This window comes from Ranitomeya variabilis, chromosome 5 (genome assembly GCF_051348905.1).
Source record: "Ranitomeya variabilis isolate aRanVar5 chromosome 5, aRanVar5.hap1, whole genome shotgun sequence".
Classification (NCBI taxonomy): domain Eukaryota; kingdom Metazoa; phylum Chordata; class Amphibia; order Anura; family Dendrobatidae; genus Ranitomeya; species Ranitomeya variabilis.
The window spans coordinates 690,504,674-690,522,996 of record NC_135236.1 but is presented as its reverse complement, the minus strand read 5'-3'; the positions used below and the strand labels follow the sequence as shown (position 1 = coordinate 690,522,996).

The following is an 18,323-nucleotide window of genomic DNA, read 5'->3' as shown; positions in this document are numbered from 1 at the left end:
ATGTCGGGTTTAGGCAGGAGAAATGAAAAGCTGGCAATCGGCTTTTCTGCTATATCGCGCTGAAGTAAATATATATATATATATATATATATATATAAAACGAAACCCGACTTTGCCAAAAGTCGGTGACTTTTGAAATTGGCCGATCTGTTTCGCTCAACCCTAATTTTGATGATTGGCAGCTGTCACACACTTCTCAGCATGCGTTTCAAAAATGCAAACGCAGGAAAAAACGCATGTAAACGCGGCAAAACGCCGCGTTTTTTTTACCGCATGCAAAAACGCATGCGTCTAAAAAAACGCAGCGTTTGCACGCGTTTACATGTGTTTTTTCACCACCTGCGTTTGCGTTAAAAACGCTGCATTTTTAAACGCAAATGTGAAACTAGCCTTACTGCTATGGATCTTTCATGGCTGGTACATTGGTGATCTGGAAGTACTGTGGGTCTTTTATGGCTGGTACATTGGTGATCTGTAAGTACTATGGGTCTATTATGGCTGGTACATTGGTGATCTGTGAGTACTATGGGTCTATTATGGCTGGTGCATTGATGATCTGTTACTACTATGGGCCTTTAATGGCTGGTACATTGACAATCTGCTATTACCATGGGTCTTTTATAGCTATTACATTGGTGATCTGTTACTACTATGGATCTTTCATGGCTGGTACATTGGTGATCTGGAGGTACTATGGGTCTTTTATGACTGATACATTGGTGATCTGTAAGTACCATGGGTCTTTTATGGCTGGTATATTGGTGATCTGTTACTTTTATGGGTCTTTTATGGCTGGTATATTGGTGATCTGTTACTACTATGGGTCTTTTATGGCTGGTACATTGTTTATCTTTAAGTACCATGGGTCTTTTGTGGCTGGTACATTGGTGATCTGTAAGTATTATGGGTCTTCTATGGCTGGTACATTGATCTGTTACTACTATGGGTCTTTAATGGCTAGTACATTGGTGATCTGTTAGTACTATGGGCTTTTATGGCTGGTACATTGGTGATCTGTTACTACTATGGGCTTTTATGACTGGTACATTGGTGATCTTTTACTACTATGGGTCTTTTATGGCTGGGTACATTGGTGATCTTTTACTACTATGGGCCTTTAATGGCTGCTACATTTGCGATCTGTTAGTATTATGGTTATTTTATGACTGGTACATTGGCGATCTGGAATTACCATGGGTCTTTTATGGCTAGTACATTGGTGATCTGATACTACTATGGGCCTTTATTGGCTGGTACATTGGAGAGCTGTTAGTATTATGGGTATTTTATGGCTGGTACTTTGATCTGTTGCTATTATGGGTCTTTTATGGCTGGTATATTGGTGATCTGTTAGTACCATGGGTCTTTTGTGGCTGGTACATTGGTGATCTGTAAGTATTATGGGTCGTCTTTGGCTGGTACATTGACCTGTTACTACCATGGGTCTTTTATGGCTAGTACATTGGTGATCTGTTACTACTATGGGCCTTTAATGGCTGGTACATTGGCGATCTGTTAGTATTATGGGTATTTTATGACTGGTACATTGGCGACCTTTTATTACCATGGGTCTTTTATGGCTAGTACATTGGTGATCTGTTAGTACTATCGGTCTTTTATGGCTGGTGGATTGGTGACCTTTTACTACTATGGGCCTTCAATGGTTGGTACATTGGCGAGGTGCTAGTATTATGGGTATTTTATGACTTGTACATTGGCGATCTGTTATTACCTTGCATGTAGTTCCATGCGAACTTCCCATCTCTTATTCCCGAGGAGGACATGTCTACTAAAATGGGGCAGTTCCAGAAGGCCCTTGTTGCGGAATTATTAAAAAAATTCCTGTCTGAAAACGCTGGTGGCAGAGGTCACAGTTCGTTGGACAACCAAGGAGTACAGGCGCGAGAGACACAACTCCAATCCAGCAGAGGCAGGGGAACAATGTCAAAGTTCTGGGAAAGTTTTCTCAGACCCTCGCATCACACAGATGCTGAGGGAGTTCCTTGCTGACCGTACCAACGTCATCTGTGATTCCTCTGTGCCTTATATCTATTGGGTATCCAAGTTGGACACGTGGCATGAACTGGCTCTCTACTCCTTGGAGGTCCTAGCCTGCCCTGCTGCTAGCGTTTTGTCAGAGTAGGTTTTTAGTGCTGCTGGTGGAATTATAACTGATAAGCGCATCCGCTTGTCAACTGAAAATGCTGAAAGGCTGACTCTTATAACAATGAACAAGGGCTGGATTGGGCAAGACTTCTCAACACCTCCGAATGATAGCAGCGTAGCATAAATTCAAATCCAGTGTCTTTTTTGGGGAGTTCTATTCCCATGCTCCTCTTCACACCCACACATGGGTATACGCTTCCTGATTTTGGCTATTTGCTGTTGTCCTCTTCCTTCTCCTCAAACTCATCCTCCACCACCATATCACCAGGCTGACCATGGTCCGTGATGCAACACCCACATAATTTTTTTAAAGGGTGTTTATGATGCCTTTAAAAATTTTTGTTATACAGTATGTTCATGTATACCCTCCAGGGGTAAATGTTTGTCAGCCCATGCACTTAGTGTATGGGCATTACGAGTATAGGAGATCTGCTCCTTTCTAATGGGAACATTTTTTTATGAGGCACTCCTCCACGTCTCTTCCAAGGGGCATAGGAGTGCCTCAAAAAATTTGGCAGCCCTTGCATTCACTACATGGGAAAACACTATGGGAGACCCACTTCATAATAATGGGAACACTGTTTTCAGGAGGCCCTCCTCTACGTCTCTTCCAAGGGGCATTGGAGTAGGGTTTAATTTTTGGCAGCCCTTACATTCACTGCATAGGCAAACAGAATGGGAGACCCACTTCCAAATAATGGGAACATTGTTTTCAGGAGGCCCTCCTGTACGTCTCTTTAAAGGGGTATTGTGGTGTGTCCAAATTTTGGGCAGCCCTGCCACTCACTGCATACACAATAACAGTATAGGAGACCCACTGTTTAATAATGGGAACAACAAAGCATAGCCGGCTGATGGCTCTGTAAGAATAGTGAAGGCCGACCGCTGGCCCTTTAAGAATAGTAAAGGCTGCCTGATGGACCTATAAAAATAGGCTTTGTGACTTTCAGAGTCCTCCTTCATAAATGAAACAGGATGGTGATATGTCACACACACATGGCCAGATAAGGTTTAAAATGTTAAAATGACATTTCCCAGTGAATATGCAAATTGCCTCTGCTGAAAAAAAGAGGACTTAACTCTATAGCGCCACCTATTGGAAGTAGCGATCCTACAAGTCACAATCAACCCTTTAACGAGTCGTGCAATATGACTTAGGATAAAAGCCAAATCAGTATCTCAATTCACAGACACGGTGTCTCGGGCTGTTGGCCCTCGTCAGTGCGAAGCATGAGAACTGATTTGGCTAGGTGAGAGGCTCTGGACTGGGGTCTAAGGGGTAACGTTTCTCCTTATGGAGAGTGACATACCAGCTGGCTTGTCAAGGTAAGGAGGCTTATTCGCCGTGCAATGCTCCTCTGGGAATTTAAATATGCAAATTGCCTCTGCTGAAAAAAAGAGGACTTAACTCTATAGCGCCACCTGTTGGAAGTAGCGATCCTACAAGTCACAATCAACCCTTTAACGAGTCGTGCAATATGACTTAGGATAAAAGCCAAATCAGTATCTCAATTCGCAGACACGGTGTATGCATTTGTCTTGGTTGAAACGCTATGTGTGAACATAGCCCATGGTGTGGAGGAACATTTTTGGTTTTGGTTATTTATTTTGCCTTATATACAAGTCATTACCCTGGAAAAGATGTTCCTTAACATATTTGCCAAGAAAATCCATTTTGTTCTTGTATGTTTTATTGTGAGGATGTAAAAGTGTCGTAAGTCTCTGACAACATTGTTCACAGCAGTGACCCGGGAGTCAGAAATGCTTCCAGGGGTCTTCTCCATGCCGTCCCTATGTCATTTGAGCACTGTTCCCATCGATTTCCGCAATCTTTAGTCCATCTGCAGACCGCCGGGGGGGGCAGTGGAAAAATGCTCGAGCTTCCCATAGACTTACATTGGGCTCGTTGCTCGAATCGAGTACCCGAGTATTCCAATTTGCTCGACCTGAGCAATGACCACCCGGGCATTTTAGCGTTCGCCCATCACTAGTTAGTACCATGGATCTTGTATGGCTGGCATATTTATGACTATTTCTGCTCTCCCTAATCTAGAAAACATGACAGACGTTTCGACAGTCGATGAGGACACTAATGAGTTTATGGCCGTGCTGAAGGAAGCTGGGAAATACAAGCTAACAATAAAATCTTTCAGCTCCTCCGGGTCCTGTGTTGCTCGAGAGAGTGATGACTCTACAGCTGTGAGTTTTTATATCAGTAAGTGATCCTCCTTGTCCAATTACAGCTTGTCCACTACTTGGTGCATGTAGAAATCATCATGAAGGTTTATTAAAGTTTTGCTTTAAGTTTGGAAGACCTTGAATAAGAGCTAGAGTGCTAGTGAATACAGTGATGGGTGGTGCTGGATCGGGGCAGTACTAAGGCAAGACAGATTTTAGCATTGTTTGCTGCAAAATAATTATTTCACAAGGGTTAGAAGTGAATGTGTTGCTTTAGCCGAGATTGGATAACGAGCTGTTGGGATGAAGAGAAGTGAGGAGTTTGAGTTTATTTGCAGATTAGGGTGCAAAGAATTAAGGTTAGACTTTGGGTTAGTGTGGGGAGGACTCATGGGCTTTGATGGTAATGGAAGAAAGTTAGGAAGCATTGGGTTAATCATATGGAGTAGGATACCTAGGTTTAAGGTTGTGCTGAAGGATTTAGGTGGGATTGGGTTAGGCTATCTGCTAGTCAGCATTGGGTTAAGCTGTGGTTACGTTATGAGTTAGGTTATGGATGATTTAGCAGGCACTGGGTTAGGTGTTATGGATCCCAATGGCTAGGGGATCGCACTGGACAAGCAAAAAATAACTCAAATAATGGACGAGCTCTAGGATGATGGAACCTGGGCTGACCGCTGCCCTACTCCTGACAAACACAACTAGAAATAGCCAGGGAGCGTGCCTACGTTGATTCTAGACGCCTCACGCCAGCCTAAGAGCTAACTAGCACTGCAGAGAAAATAAAGACCTAACTTGCCTCCAGAGAAATAAACCCCAAAGGTATAGTTGCCCCCCACATGTATTGACGGTGAAAATGAGAGGAAGGCACGCACATAGATATGAAAATAGAGTTAGCAAAACGAGGCCTGCTATAACTAGAAAGCAGAAGGATACAAAAGGGGTCTGAGCGGTCAGCAAAAAACCCTAATCAAAAACCATCCTGAGATTACAAGCACCCATGTGCCAACTCATGGCACATGGGGAGCACCTCAGCCCACTAGAGCTTCCAACTAGCATAGAGTAATATTTAGCAAGCTGGACAAAAAACAAAACAACTGAAAAGCATAACTTAGCTTATCCTGAGAGATCTGGAAGCAGGTAGTCAGAACCAAACTGAGCACATCTGAGTACATTGATAGCTGGCAAGGGAATGACAGGAAAGCCAGGTTAAATAGGAAACACCCAGCCTCAGATGGACAGGTGGAAACCAGAGACCGCAACCCACCAAAGTCACCCAGTACCAGTTGTAACCACCAGAGGGAGCCCAAAAACAGAATCCATAACAGTACCCCCCCCCCCCTTGAGGAGGGGTCACCGAACCCTCACGAGAACCCCCAGGGCGATCAGGATGAGCTCTATGGAAGGCGCGGACCAAATCAGTCGCATGAACATCAGAGGCGACCACCCAGGAATTATCCTCCTGACCATAACCCTTCCACTTAACCAAATACTGGAGTTTACGTCTGGAAACACGAGAATCCAAGATCTTCTCAACAACTTACTCCAATTCTCCCTCCACCAGCACCGGAGCAGGAGGCTCAACCGAAGGAACAACGGGCACCTCATACCTCCGCAATAACGACCGATGGAACACGTTATAAATAGCAAACGATGCTGGGAGATCCAAACGAAAAGATACAGGGTTAAGAATCTCCAAGATCTTATAAGGACCGATGAACCGAGGCTTGAACTTGGGAGAAGAGACCTTCATAGGGACAAAACGAGAAGACAACCACACCAAGTCCCCAACACAAAGTCGGGGACCCACGCGGCGACGGCGATTAGCAAACTGCTGAGCCTTCTCCTGAGACAACTTCAAATTGTCCACCACCTGATTCCAAATCTGATGTAGCCTGTCCACCACCACGTCCACTCCAGGACAATCCGAAGGCTCCACCTGACCAGAGGAAAAACGAGGATGAAACCCCGAATTACAAAAGAAAGGAGAAACCAAAGTAGCAGAACTAGCCCGATTATTAAGGGCAAATTCGGCCAGTGGCAAAAAGGCAACCCAGTCATCTTGATCAGCAGAAACAAAACACCTTAAATAAGTTTCCAAGGTCTGATTAGTTCGCTCCGTCTGGCCATTCGTCTGAGGATGGAATGCAGACGAGAAAGACAAATTAATGCCCATCTTAGCACAAAACGTCCGCCAAAATCTAGACACAAACTGGGATCCCCTGTCAGAAACGATATTCTCCGGAATCCCATGCAAACGAACCACGTTCTGAAAAAATAAAGGGACCAACTCAGAGGAGGAAGGCAACTTAGGCAAGGGTACCAAATGAACCATCTTAGAAAAGCGGTCACACACAACCCAGATAACGGACATTTTCTGTGAGACAGGGAGATCTGAAATAAAATCCATGGAAATGTGCGTCCAAGGCCTCTTCGGGATAGGCAAGGATAACAACAACCCACTGGCCCGAGAACAGCAAGGCTTAGCCCGAGCACACACTCCACAAGACTGCACAAAGGTGCGCACATCCCTTGACAAGGAAGGCCACCAAAAAGACCTGGCCACCAAGTCTCTAGTACCAAATATTCCCGGATGACCAGCCAACACAGAAGAATGGACCTCGGAGATGACTCTACTGGTCCAATCATCCGGAACAAACAGTCTTTCTGGTGGACAACGATCAGGTTTATCCGCCTGAAACTCCTGCAATGCACGACGCAAGTCTGGGGAGACGGCGGACAATATTACCCCATCCCTAAGGATACCAGTAGGCCCAGAGTCTCCAGGAGAGTCAGGCACAAAACTCCTGGAAAGAGCATCTGCCTTCACATTCTTTGAACCTGGCAGGTATGAAACCACAAAATTGAAACGAGAAAAAAACAACGACCAACGAGCCTGTCTAGGATTCAGACGCCTGGCAGACTCAAGGTAAATCAGATTTTTGTGATCAGTCAAGACCACCACACGATGTCTAGCACCCTCAAGCCAATGACGCCACTCCTCAAATGCCCACTTCATGGCCAAAAGCTCCCGATTACCCACATCATAATTGCGCTCGGCGGGCGAGAATTTTCTAGAAAAGAACGCACATGGCTTCATCACCGAGCCATCGGAACTTCTCTGTGACAAAACCGCCCCCGCTCCAATCTCGGAAGCATCAACCTCAACCTGAAAAGGAAGTGAAACATCTGGTTGACATAACACAGGAGCAGAAGAAAACCGGCGCTTAAGTTCCTGAAAGGCTTCCACAGCCGTAGGAGACCAATTAGCAACATCAGCACCCTTTTTAGTCAAATCAGTCAAAGGTTTAACAACACTGGAAAAATTAGCAATGAACCGACGATAAAAATTAGCAAAACCCAAGAACCTCTGAAGACTCTTAACAGATGTAGGTTGTGTCCAGTCACAAATCGCCTGAACCTTGACGGGATCCATCTCAATAGTAGAAGGAGAAAAAATGTACCCCAAAAAAGAAATCTTCTGGACTCCGAAGAGACATTTCGAGCCCTTCACAAACAGAGAATTGGCCCGCAGGACTTGAAACACCTTCCTGACCTGTAGAACATGAGACTCCCAGTCATCAGAAAACACCAAAATATCATCCAAATACACAATCATAAACTTATCCAGATATTCACGGAAAATATTGTGCATAAAGGACTGAAAGACTGAAGGAGCATTAGAAAGTCCAAAAGGCATTACCAAATATTCAAAATGGCCCTCAGGCGTATTAAATGCGGTTTTCCACTCATCACCCTGCTTTATCCGCACAAGATTATACGCACCGCGAAGATCTATCTTAGTGAACCACCTAGCCCCCTTAATGCGAGCAAACAAATCAGTCAATAATGGCAATGGATACTGATATTTGACTGTAATCTTATTCAGAAGGCGATAATCTATACAAGGCCTCAGGGAACCATCTTTTTTAGCCACGAAAAAAAAACCTGCTCCCAGAGGGGACAAAGATGGACGAATATGTCCCTTTTCCAAGGACTCCTTAATATAATTCCGCATAGCAGTATGCTCTGGCACTGACAGATTAAATAAACGACCCTTAGGGAACTTACTGCCAGGAATTAATTCTATGACTAAATTTAATACACCGCACACTCTAGGGGTATCATATGAAAAAAAATTGAATTTATTGAAGTGCTTTTTAGATTTATTATTCAACAGTGCAAAATTGCGACCAGAGGTCAAACTGACAACGTTTCGACTCTTCCCGAGTCTTTGTCAAGTGGTCGCTGTCAAAGCCGGTAAGGGTACTATACGGTATAGTGGTGGCCCAGAAAAAATTGCGATAGTCCTATTGTGCCACAGGATGGAACCTTGCGCTGCTGTTAATGTGGGACTATTGTAAGATTTCACTGGCAATGCAGGTAAATAGGTAGCATTAGCTACCTGCTCACACAGCAAGGCGCAGGAGCGCCGCTGATACCACAAGCGCCACCAGAGGCCCCCTACCTCCAGCCCCATTGCTAACTGGACAATCCTGTCCCTGCTACGGCCAGAGTACTCTCAGGTGGAGTCTCTTACTAGGTGCATTATAAGAGGTCTTCCATCTGTAGCCACATAGTAGCTAATGCTACCTATTTACCTGCATTGCCAGTGAAATCTTACAATAGTCCCACATTAACAGCAGCGCAAGGTTCCATCCTGTGGCACAATAGGACTATCGCAATTTTTTCTGGGCCACCACTATACCGTATAGTACCCTTACCGGCTTTGACAGCGACCACTTGACAAAGACTCGGGAAGAGTCGAAACGTTGTCAGTTTGACCTCTGGTCGCAATTTTGCACTGTTGAATAATAAATCTAAAAAGCACTTCAATAAATTCAATTTTTTTTTCATATGATACCCCTAGAGTGTGCGGTGTATTAAATTTAGTCTTAGTGTTTGGGACATTCCAGTCCTCTACACCGGCACCTCGCCCTACCTTAACCCTAGTGCGCACCAATTCTTCCTCCAGGAATTAATTCTATAGCACAGTCACAATCCCTATGAGGAGGGAGCGAATTGAGCTTAGGCTCCTCAAAAACATCCCGATAGTCAGACAAAAACGCAGGGACCTCAGAAGGAGTAGATGAAGCGATTGAAATCAGAGGTGCATAATCATGAACCCCCTGACATCCCCAGCTTAACACAGACATTGTTTTCCAATCCAGGACTGGATTATGAGATTGTAACCATGGCAGACCAAGCACTAGTACATCATGTAAATTATACAGTACAAGGAAGCGAATCACCTCCTGATGAACGGGAGTCATGCGCATGGTCACTTGTGTCCAGTACTGCGGTTTATTCATAGCCAGTGGTGTAGAGTCAATTCCCTTCAAAGGAATAGGAACTTCCAGAGGCTCCAGACTAAAACCACAGCGTTTGGCAAATGACCAATCCATAAGACTCAGGGCAGCGCCCGAATCCACATAGGCATCGACGGAAATGGATGACAGTGAACAAATCAGAGTTACAGACAAAATGAACTTAGACTGCAGAGTACTAATGGCAAAAGATTTATCAACCTTTTTTGTGCGTTTAGAGCATGCTGATATAACATGAGCTGAATCACCACAATAAAAACACAATCCGTTTTTCCGCCTATAATTTTGCCGTTCACTTCTGGACTGAATTCTATCACATTGCATAGTCTCAGGTGCCTGTTCAGAAGACACCGCCAACTGGTGCACAGGTTTGCGCTCCCGCAAACGCCGATCAATCTGAATGGCCATAGTCATAGACTCATTCAGACCTGTAGGCGCAGGGAACCCCACCATAATATCCTTAATGGCCTCAGAAAGACCATCTCTGAAGTTTGCAGCCAGGGCGCACTCATTCCACTGAGTAAGTACCGACCATTTCCGAAATTTTTGACAATATACTTCCGCTTCATCATGCCCCTGAGAGAGGGCTAATAAAGCCTTTTCAGCCTGAATCTCCAGGTTAGGTTCCTCATAGAGCAATCCCAGTGCCAGAAAAAACGCATCCACACTGAGCAATGCAGGATCCCCTGGTGCCAATGCAAATGCCCAATTCTGAGGGTCGCCCCGCAGGAAAGATATTACAATCTTGACCTGCTGAGCAGGGTCTCCAGAGGAGCGAGATTTCAAAGAAAGAAACAATTTGCAATTGTTCCTGAAATTCAGGAAGGTAGATCTATCTCCAGAAAAAACTCTGGAATAGGAATTCTAGGTTCAGACATAGGAGTGTGAACAACAAAATCCTGTATGTTTTGAACTTTTGCAGCGAGATTATTCAGGCTGGAAGCCAAACTCTGGACATCCATATTAAACAGCTAAGGTCAGAGCCATTCAAGGGTTAAGAGGAGGTAAGAAGCAGCTAGACAGCAATTAAAGGCTAGGCAGCAAAACTCTGAGGGAAAAAAAAAAAATAAATTCCCTTCAACACTTCTTTTTCTCCTGCTTCAGCCCAAACAATTAACACTTTGTGGGCCGGCTATACTGTTATGGATCCCAATGGCTAGGGGATCGCACTGGACAAGCAAAAAATAACTCAAATAACGGACGAGCTCTAGGGTGATGGAACCTGGGCTGACCGCTGCCCTACTCCTGACAAACACAACTAGAAATAGCCAGGGAGCGTGCCTACGTTGATTCTAGACGCCTCGCGTCAGCCTAAGAGCTAACTAGCACTGCAGAGAAAATAAAGACCTAACTTGCCTCCAGAGAAATAAACCCCAAAGGTATAGTTGCCCCCAACATGTATTGACGGTGAAAATGAGAGGAAGGCACGCACATAGATATGAAAATAGAGTTAGCAAAACGAGGCCTGCTATAACTAGAAAGCAGAAGGATACAAAAGGGGTCTGAGCGGTCAGCAAAAAACCCTAATCAAAAACCATCCTGAGATTACAAGCACCCATGTGCCAACTCATGGCACATGGGGAGCACCTCAGCCCACTAGAGCTTCCAACTAGCATAGAGTAATATTTAGCAAGCTGGACAAAAAACAAAACAACTGAAAAGCATAACTTAGCTTATCCTGAGAGATCTGGAAGCAGGTAGTCAGAACCAAACTGAGCACATCTGAGTACATTGATAGCCGGCAAGGGAATGACAGGAAAGCCAGGTTAAATAGGAAACACCCAGCCTCAGATGGACAGGTGGAAACCAGAGACCGCAACCCACCAAAGTCACCCAGTACCAGTTGTAACCACCAGAGGGAGCCCAAAAACAGAATCCACAACAGTTAGGCACTGTTGGGTTAGGCTATGGTTTAAGTTATGGGTTAGGCTATGGTTTAGGTTATGGACTAGGCTATAGTTTAGGTTATGCATTAGTTTATGGATTAAGCTATGGTTTAGGCCATGGTATAGGTATGGGTTAGGCTATGGTTTAGGTTATGGTTTAGGTCATGGATTAGGCTATGGTTTGGTATGGGTTAGGCTATGGATGATCTTGAAGGTGCTGGATTAGGCAGTATTGGTTAGATGGTACGTGTAAGGCTCTATTATGGAATTCTGTGTTAGGCTGTGGATTTAGGAGACATTGGATTAGGCCTCAGGAGGGTTTGCTTTTGGTGGATTATATAGATTTATCGTAACACATACTGACTAATTGTGCACAAAGTGTGAGTATTTTGACAATATTATAATTTTTATGCAGATTTTCTAACCCCGAGCTTTATATCCTTGAATGCTGATTGGATGAAACAGATCAGTTGATGAGTATGTGTAATGAATGTGTTGTGGCCTCAGGATGCCCCACCATTTCTCAGGGTGAATAGAATTATTAGGCAAAATGGCCAAAACAGATTTTTCTGACTCTGAAAGTGAAAAATGATTAAAAGTAGAGATGGTCGGGCCCCTGGATGTTCAGGTGCAGCGGGTTTGGACGAATAGTTTAAAAAGTTCACGTTCGAGTACCAGAACAATACCCGGACCCAAATCCAAACCCAAACCCAGAGCCCATTCACTGGAATGGGGGTCCTGAGCATCTATTGTTTGCCGCGCTGTCATGTGCATGCTTCTGCATCACTATCGGTCAGACAGCCACGCTGTCATTTGAGCTGTGATCGAAGGTAAAAAGTTTACCTCTGGTCACTGGCATCAGCTGATGGAACTACTGCTCCAATCAGCCTACACTTGCTGCTGCTAATAACAGCAAGAGCAGCCAGCGGCTGATGGGAGTTTTCATCAGCCACCACCTGCTCTCTAAATACAGTTGTGGCCAAAAGTATTCACACCCCTGCAATTCTGTCAGATAATACTCAGTTTCTTCCTGAAAATGATTGCAAACACAAATTCTTTGTTATTATTATCTTCATTTAATTTGTCTAAAATGAAAAAACACAAAAAGAATTGTCCTAAAGCCAAATTGGATATAATTCCACACCAAACATAAAAAAGGGGGTGGACAAAAGTATTGGCACTGTTGGAAAAATCATGTGATGCTTCTCTAATTAGTGTAATTAACAGCCCCTGTAACTTACCTGTGGCACCTAACAGGTGTTGGCAATAACAATCACACTTGCAGCCAGTTGACATGGATTAAAGTTGACTCAACCTCTGTCCTGTGTCCTTGTGTGTACCACATTGAGCATGGAGAAAAGAAGGAAGACCAAAGAACTGTCTGAGGACTGGAGAAACCAAATTGTGAGGAATTATGAGCAATCTCAAGGCTACAAGTCCATCTCCAAAGACCTGAATGTTCCTGTGTCTACCGTGCGCAGTGTCACCAAGAAGTGTAAAGCCCATGGCACTGTGGCTAACCTCCCTAGATGTGGACGGAAAAGAAAAATTGACAAGAGATTTCAACACAAGATTGTGCGGATGTTGGATAAAGAACCTCGACTAACATCCAAACAAGTTCAAGCTGCCCTGCAGTCCGAGGGTACAACAGTGTCAACCCGTACTATCCATCGGCATCTGAATGAAAAGGGACTGTATGGTAGGAGACCCAGGAAGACCCCACTTCTTACCCCGAGACATAAAAAAGCCAGGCTGGAGTTTGCCAAAACTTACCTGAAAAAGCCAAAAACATTTTGGAAGAATGTTCTCTGGTCAGATGAAACAAAAGTAGAGCTTTTTGGGCAAAGGCATCAACATAGAGTTTACAGGAGAAAAAAAGAGGCATTCAAAGAAAAGAACACGGTCCCTACAGTCAAACATGGTGGAGGTTCCCTGATGTTTTGGGGTTGCTTTGCTGCCTTTGGCACTGGACTGCTTGGCCGTGTGCATGGCTTTATGAAGTCTGAAGACTACCAACAAATTTTGCAGCATAATGTATGGCCCAGTGTGAGAAAGCTGGGTCTCCCTCAGAGGTCATGGGTCTTCCAGCAGGACAATGACCCAAAACACACTTCAAAAAGCACTAGAAAATGGTTTGAGAGAAAGCACTGGAGACTTCTAAGGTGGCCAGCAATGAATCCAGACCTGAATCCCATAGAACACCTGTGGAGAGATCTAAAAATGGCAGTTTGGAGAAGGCACCCTTCAAATATCAGGGACCTGGAGCAGTTTGTCAAAGAAGAATGGTCTAAAATTCCAGCAGAGCATTGTAAGAAACTCATTGATGGTTACCGGAAGCGGTTGGTCGCAGTTATTTTGGCTAAAGGTTGTGCAACCAAGTATTAGGCTGAGGGTGCCAATACTTTTGTCTGGCCCATTTTTGGAGTTTTGTGTGAAATGATCAATGTTTTGCTTTTTGCTTCATTCTCTTTTGTGTTTTTTCATTTAAGGCAAATTAAATGAAGATAATAATACCAAAGAATTTGTGATTGCAATCATTTTCAGGAAGAAACTGAGTATTATCTGACAGATTTGCAGGGGTGTCAATACTTTTGGCCACAACTGCAAATATTTAAAAAAAACGGTGAGGGTTCCACTGTGTTTTTGATAACCAGCCAGATCTAACTGACAGCTGCGGGCTACACCCCTAAGCTGTCAATTTTTTCATGGCTGGTTATCAAGAATAGAAGGTTCCCCACTCCGTTTTTATAAATTATTCAAATAAATTTTAAAAAACGGTATCAGGTCCACCTCATTTTTGACAACCAGTCAAGCTAAAGCAGACAGCGAGGGGCTGGTATTCTCACCAGCCCAAAAATAGCAGCCCACAGCTGCCCAGAAAAGGTGCATCTATTATATGCGGCAATTTTGCCTAGCTCTTCCCACTTGCCTTGTGGCAGTGGCACGCGGGGTTCATATTTGTGGGGTTGATGCACATTAGTATTGTCCGGTAACATCAAGCCCACGGCTTAGTAATGGAGAGGCGTCTGTAAGACACCTATTCATTACTAATCCTATAGTTTTATTGTAAATAAGCACACAGCCTGTATAAAGTCCTTTATTTGAAATAAAACACACTTTTCCTTTTTTATTTAAAAACAACAAACAGTTAGGGTGCGTGTCCACGTTCAGGATGGCCGGCGCTTTGGACGGAGCGGAAAACTCGCTCTGCCCAAAGCTCCACCCCCTTCAGTAGACGCGATGATGCCGGATGTGTTCATTGCACACATCCGGAATCATCGCACCCCACACATAGGGCCCTGTGTTTTACCTTGCAGTGGCGCAGCGTCGCCACAAGGAAAACAGACATGCTGCGTTCTAAAAAGAGGTGCCGCATGTCTGGACACGCAGGGCCGCCGAATGCGTGTTACCACGCATAGTGGAGACGGGATTTCATAAAATCCCCTCCACTATGCTGTAACATCTGGATGCTGCGGATTGAACGCTGCGGCTCCACGCAGCGTTCAATCCGCCGCTATTCTGGATGTAATACGGCCCGTGGACACATACCCTTATACTCACCTAACGCCCATTCCACTGAAGCCATCTTCTCTTGTAGTAAAACAAAAATAAAAAAATAACCATATCCCTCACCTATCCGTCGTTCTATCTCATGCCATAATCCATATCTGGGGATTATGAACTGCAGTGACCTACAGAGAAAAAGTCTCACGATGCAGCGCTGAGCTCAGAGAGTTCACCGGACAAATTGAGTCTTTTTCTCATGGTGTAAGCATTGATCTCACTGAGGTCACCGCAATTCATTGGCCTGGCTATGAACCCAGCCTCCGTGACCTGCGGTAACCTCGATGACGTCACCGCTGCTCACTGATGCTGAGCTCGCAGCAGCTCATTCTCCAGTGGTTTACAGCCTGGACAGTAACATCTTGGCACCGTCCAGACTGAAAACTTTTTTCCTCAGACATGGATTATGGTGTGGCAGAGAACGATGGACAGGTGAGGGATATAGTAGTTCTTTATTTATCTTTTATTACAGGAGACGAGGGATTCAATGGAGTGGGCATTAGGTGGGTATAACTGTGTTTTCCTTTTTTTAAAAAAAAATAACAAAGTGTGTTTTACTTTATTTTAAATGACTTTTTTCTGTCTGAGTCTGTATTAACCATGTAACTATAGGATTAGTAATGGATAGATGTCTTAATGATACCTCTCCATTACTAAACCATGGGCTTGATGTCTCTAGATAATACAAAGGTGACATCAACCCCACAAATATGAACCCCACTTGCCACCGCCACAGGACAAGTAGTAAGAGCTGGGGAAAGTGCCATAATTGGCGTCCTTTCTGGGTGGCTGCAGGCTGCTATTTTTAGTCTGGGGGGCAATATCCATGGCCCCTTACCAGCCTGAGAATACCAGTCCCCAGCTGTCTGATTTAGCTTGGCTGGTTGTCAAAAATGGAGGGACCCCATGATGTTTTTCTTTAATTATTTATTTAAATAATAAAAAAAACAGCATGGGGACCCCATTATTCTAGATAAACAGCCATGTTAAAGCTGACAGCTGAGGGGTCCAGCCTCCAGCTGTCAGTTTTGATTGTCTGGTTATCAAAAATACAGGGGAACCCAGGCTGTTTTGTTTTTTATATTTTATTTATTTAGTCTGCAGGTGCTGGCTGATGAATCCGACCATCAGCCGCCACCTGCTATCGCTGTTATTAGCACCAGCAGGCGTAAGCTGAAAGGAGTAGTAGTCCCATCAGCTGACGCTAGTGACCAAAGGTTAACCTTTTTCCTCTGATCACAGCTGCGGGCTCACACTGTCATTTAAAAGCATGGGAACTGTGGTTAGCTGACTGGCACTAATGATTTTACCCCTGGCCAGAAGCAGTGTTTGCCACGCTGTCATGCAGATAAAGTCCATATTTGGTGTTCATGCCTAAAAAGTAGGTGTTTGGTATGGACACTGAACTTTACTGTTCGAGTTTGCCCATCTCTGATTACAGGTTGTGGAAAGAATTGCCTGAGATTGTCAGATAAAAGAGCCATCACAGCAACAGCAGCAAAAGGATTGTAGTAAATGGCCCCCAGGGGGCAAAAAACATGAGGAAGAAAAGCCGCAGAAAGACCGCCAAAGATACGAAAAGAATCAGAGATTACCGGAGCCATTATCCTGAAGTGCTGCCATATTCCAGAGCTGCAGCTTCTTTGGAGGCCAGAAGTACAAGGTGCTCAGAGACATGACTGATGTGAGGAGGCAGAGCCCGGCCACCACTGAGCAAGACACAGAAGTACAAGGTGTTTAATGCTCAGAGACATGGCCGAGGTGAGGAGGTCGAGCCCGACCACCTCTGAGGAATACCCAGAGGTACAAGGTGTTCAGTTCTCATAGATAGAGCCGAGGTGAGGAGGCTGAGCCTGACAACCACTGAGCAAGATGCAAAATTACAAGATGTTCAGTCAGGGGCGGACACAAGCAGCAATGGGCCCCTGTGCAGGAAATACGTCGAGGCCCCCCTCATGCATGTACACTGTGTATAAAATGCCTATAATAACATACAGTATGCGTATACACAGCAGAAGATACACACACACACACACACACACTAGCCCTATATACATAGCAGCACACACACTAGCCCTATATACATAGCAGCACACACACTAGCCCTATATACATAGCAGCACACACACTAGCCCTATATACATAGCAGCACACACACACACTAGCCCTATATACATAGCAGCACACACACACACTAGCCCTATATACATAGCAGCACACACACTAGCCCTATATACATAGCAGCACACACACACACTAGCCCTATATACATAGCAGCACACACACACACTAGCCCTATATACATAGCAGCACACACACACACTAGCCCTATATACATAGCAGCACACACACACACTAGCCCTATATACATAGCAGCACACACACTAGCCCTATATACATAGCAGCACACACACTAGCCCTATATACATAGCAGCACACACACTAGCCCTATATACATAGCAGCACACACACTAGCCCTATATACATAGCAGCACACACACACACTAGCCCTATATACATAGCAGCACACACACTAGCCCTATATACATAGCAGCACACACACTAGCCCTATATACATAGCAGCACACACACTAGCCCTATATACATAGCAGCACACACACACTAGCCCTATATACATAGCAGCACACACACACACTAGCCCTATATACATAGCAGCACACACACACACTAGCCCTATATACATAGCAGCACACACACACACTAGCCCTATATACATAGCAGCACACACACTAGCCCTATATACATAGCAGCACACACACTAGCCCTATATACATAGCAGCACACACACTAGCCCTATATACATAGCAGCACACACACTAGCCCTATATACATAGCAGCACACACACACACTAGCCCTATATACATAGCAGCACACACACACTAGCCCTATATACATTGCAGCACACACACACACTAGCCCTATATACATAGCAGCACACACACACACTAGCCCTATATACATAGCAGCACACACACACACTAGCCCTATATACATAGCAGCACACACACACACTAGCCCTATATACATAGCAGCACACACACATTAGCCCTATATACATAGCAGCACACACACACACTAGCCCTATATACATAGCAGCACACACACACTAGCCCTATATACATAGCAGCACACACACACACACTAGCCCTATATACATGCACACAGCAGTATACACACAGC

The 18,323-nt window shown here is 44.6% G+C and overlaps 1 protein-coding gene across 4 annotated transcripts in view; it reads left to right on the top strand.

Annotated features, from left to right (window-relative positions):
* PTPRO (protein tyrosine phosphatase receptor type O) overlaps window positions 1–18,323 on the top strand; it is a 555,000-nt gene that overhangs the window by 173,942 nt on the left and 362,735 nt on the right. For all 4 annotated transcript variants that reach the window (XR_013215987.1, XM_077267281.1, XM_077267279.1 and 1 more), the window contains one exon: window positions 4,220–4,381. Coding sequence is in view for 3 of the 4 variants with exons in the window: in XM_077267281.1 (XP_077123396.1) it covers window positions 4,220–4,381 (162 nt within the window). In the remaining variant the exon portion in view is untranslated. The remainder of the gene's footprint in view (window positions 1–4,219; window positions 4,382–18,323) is intronic.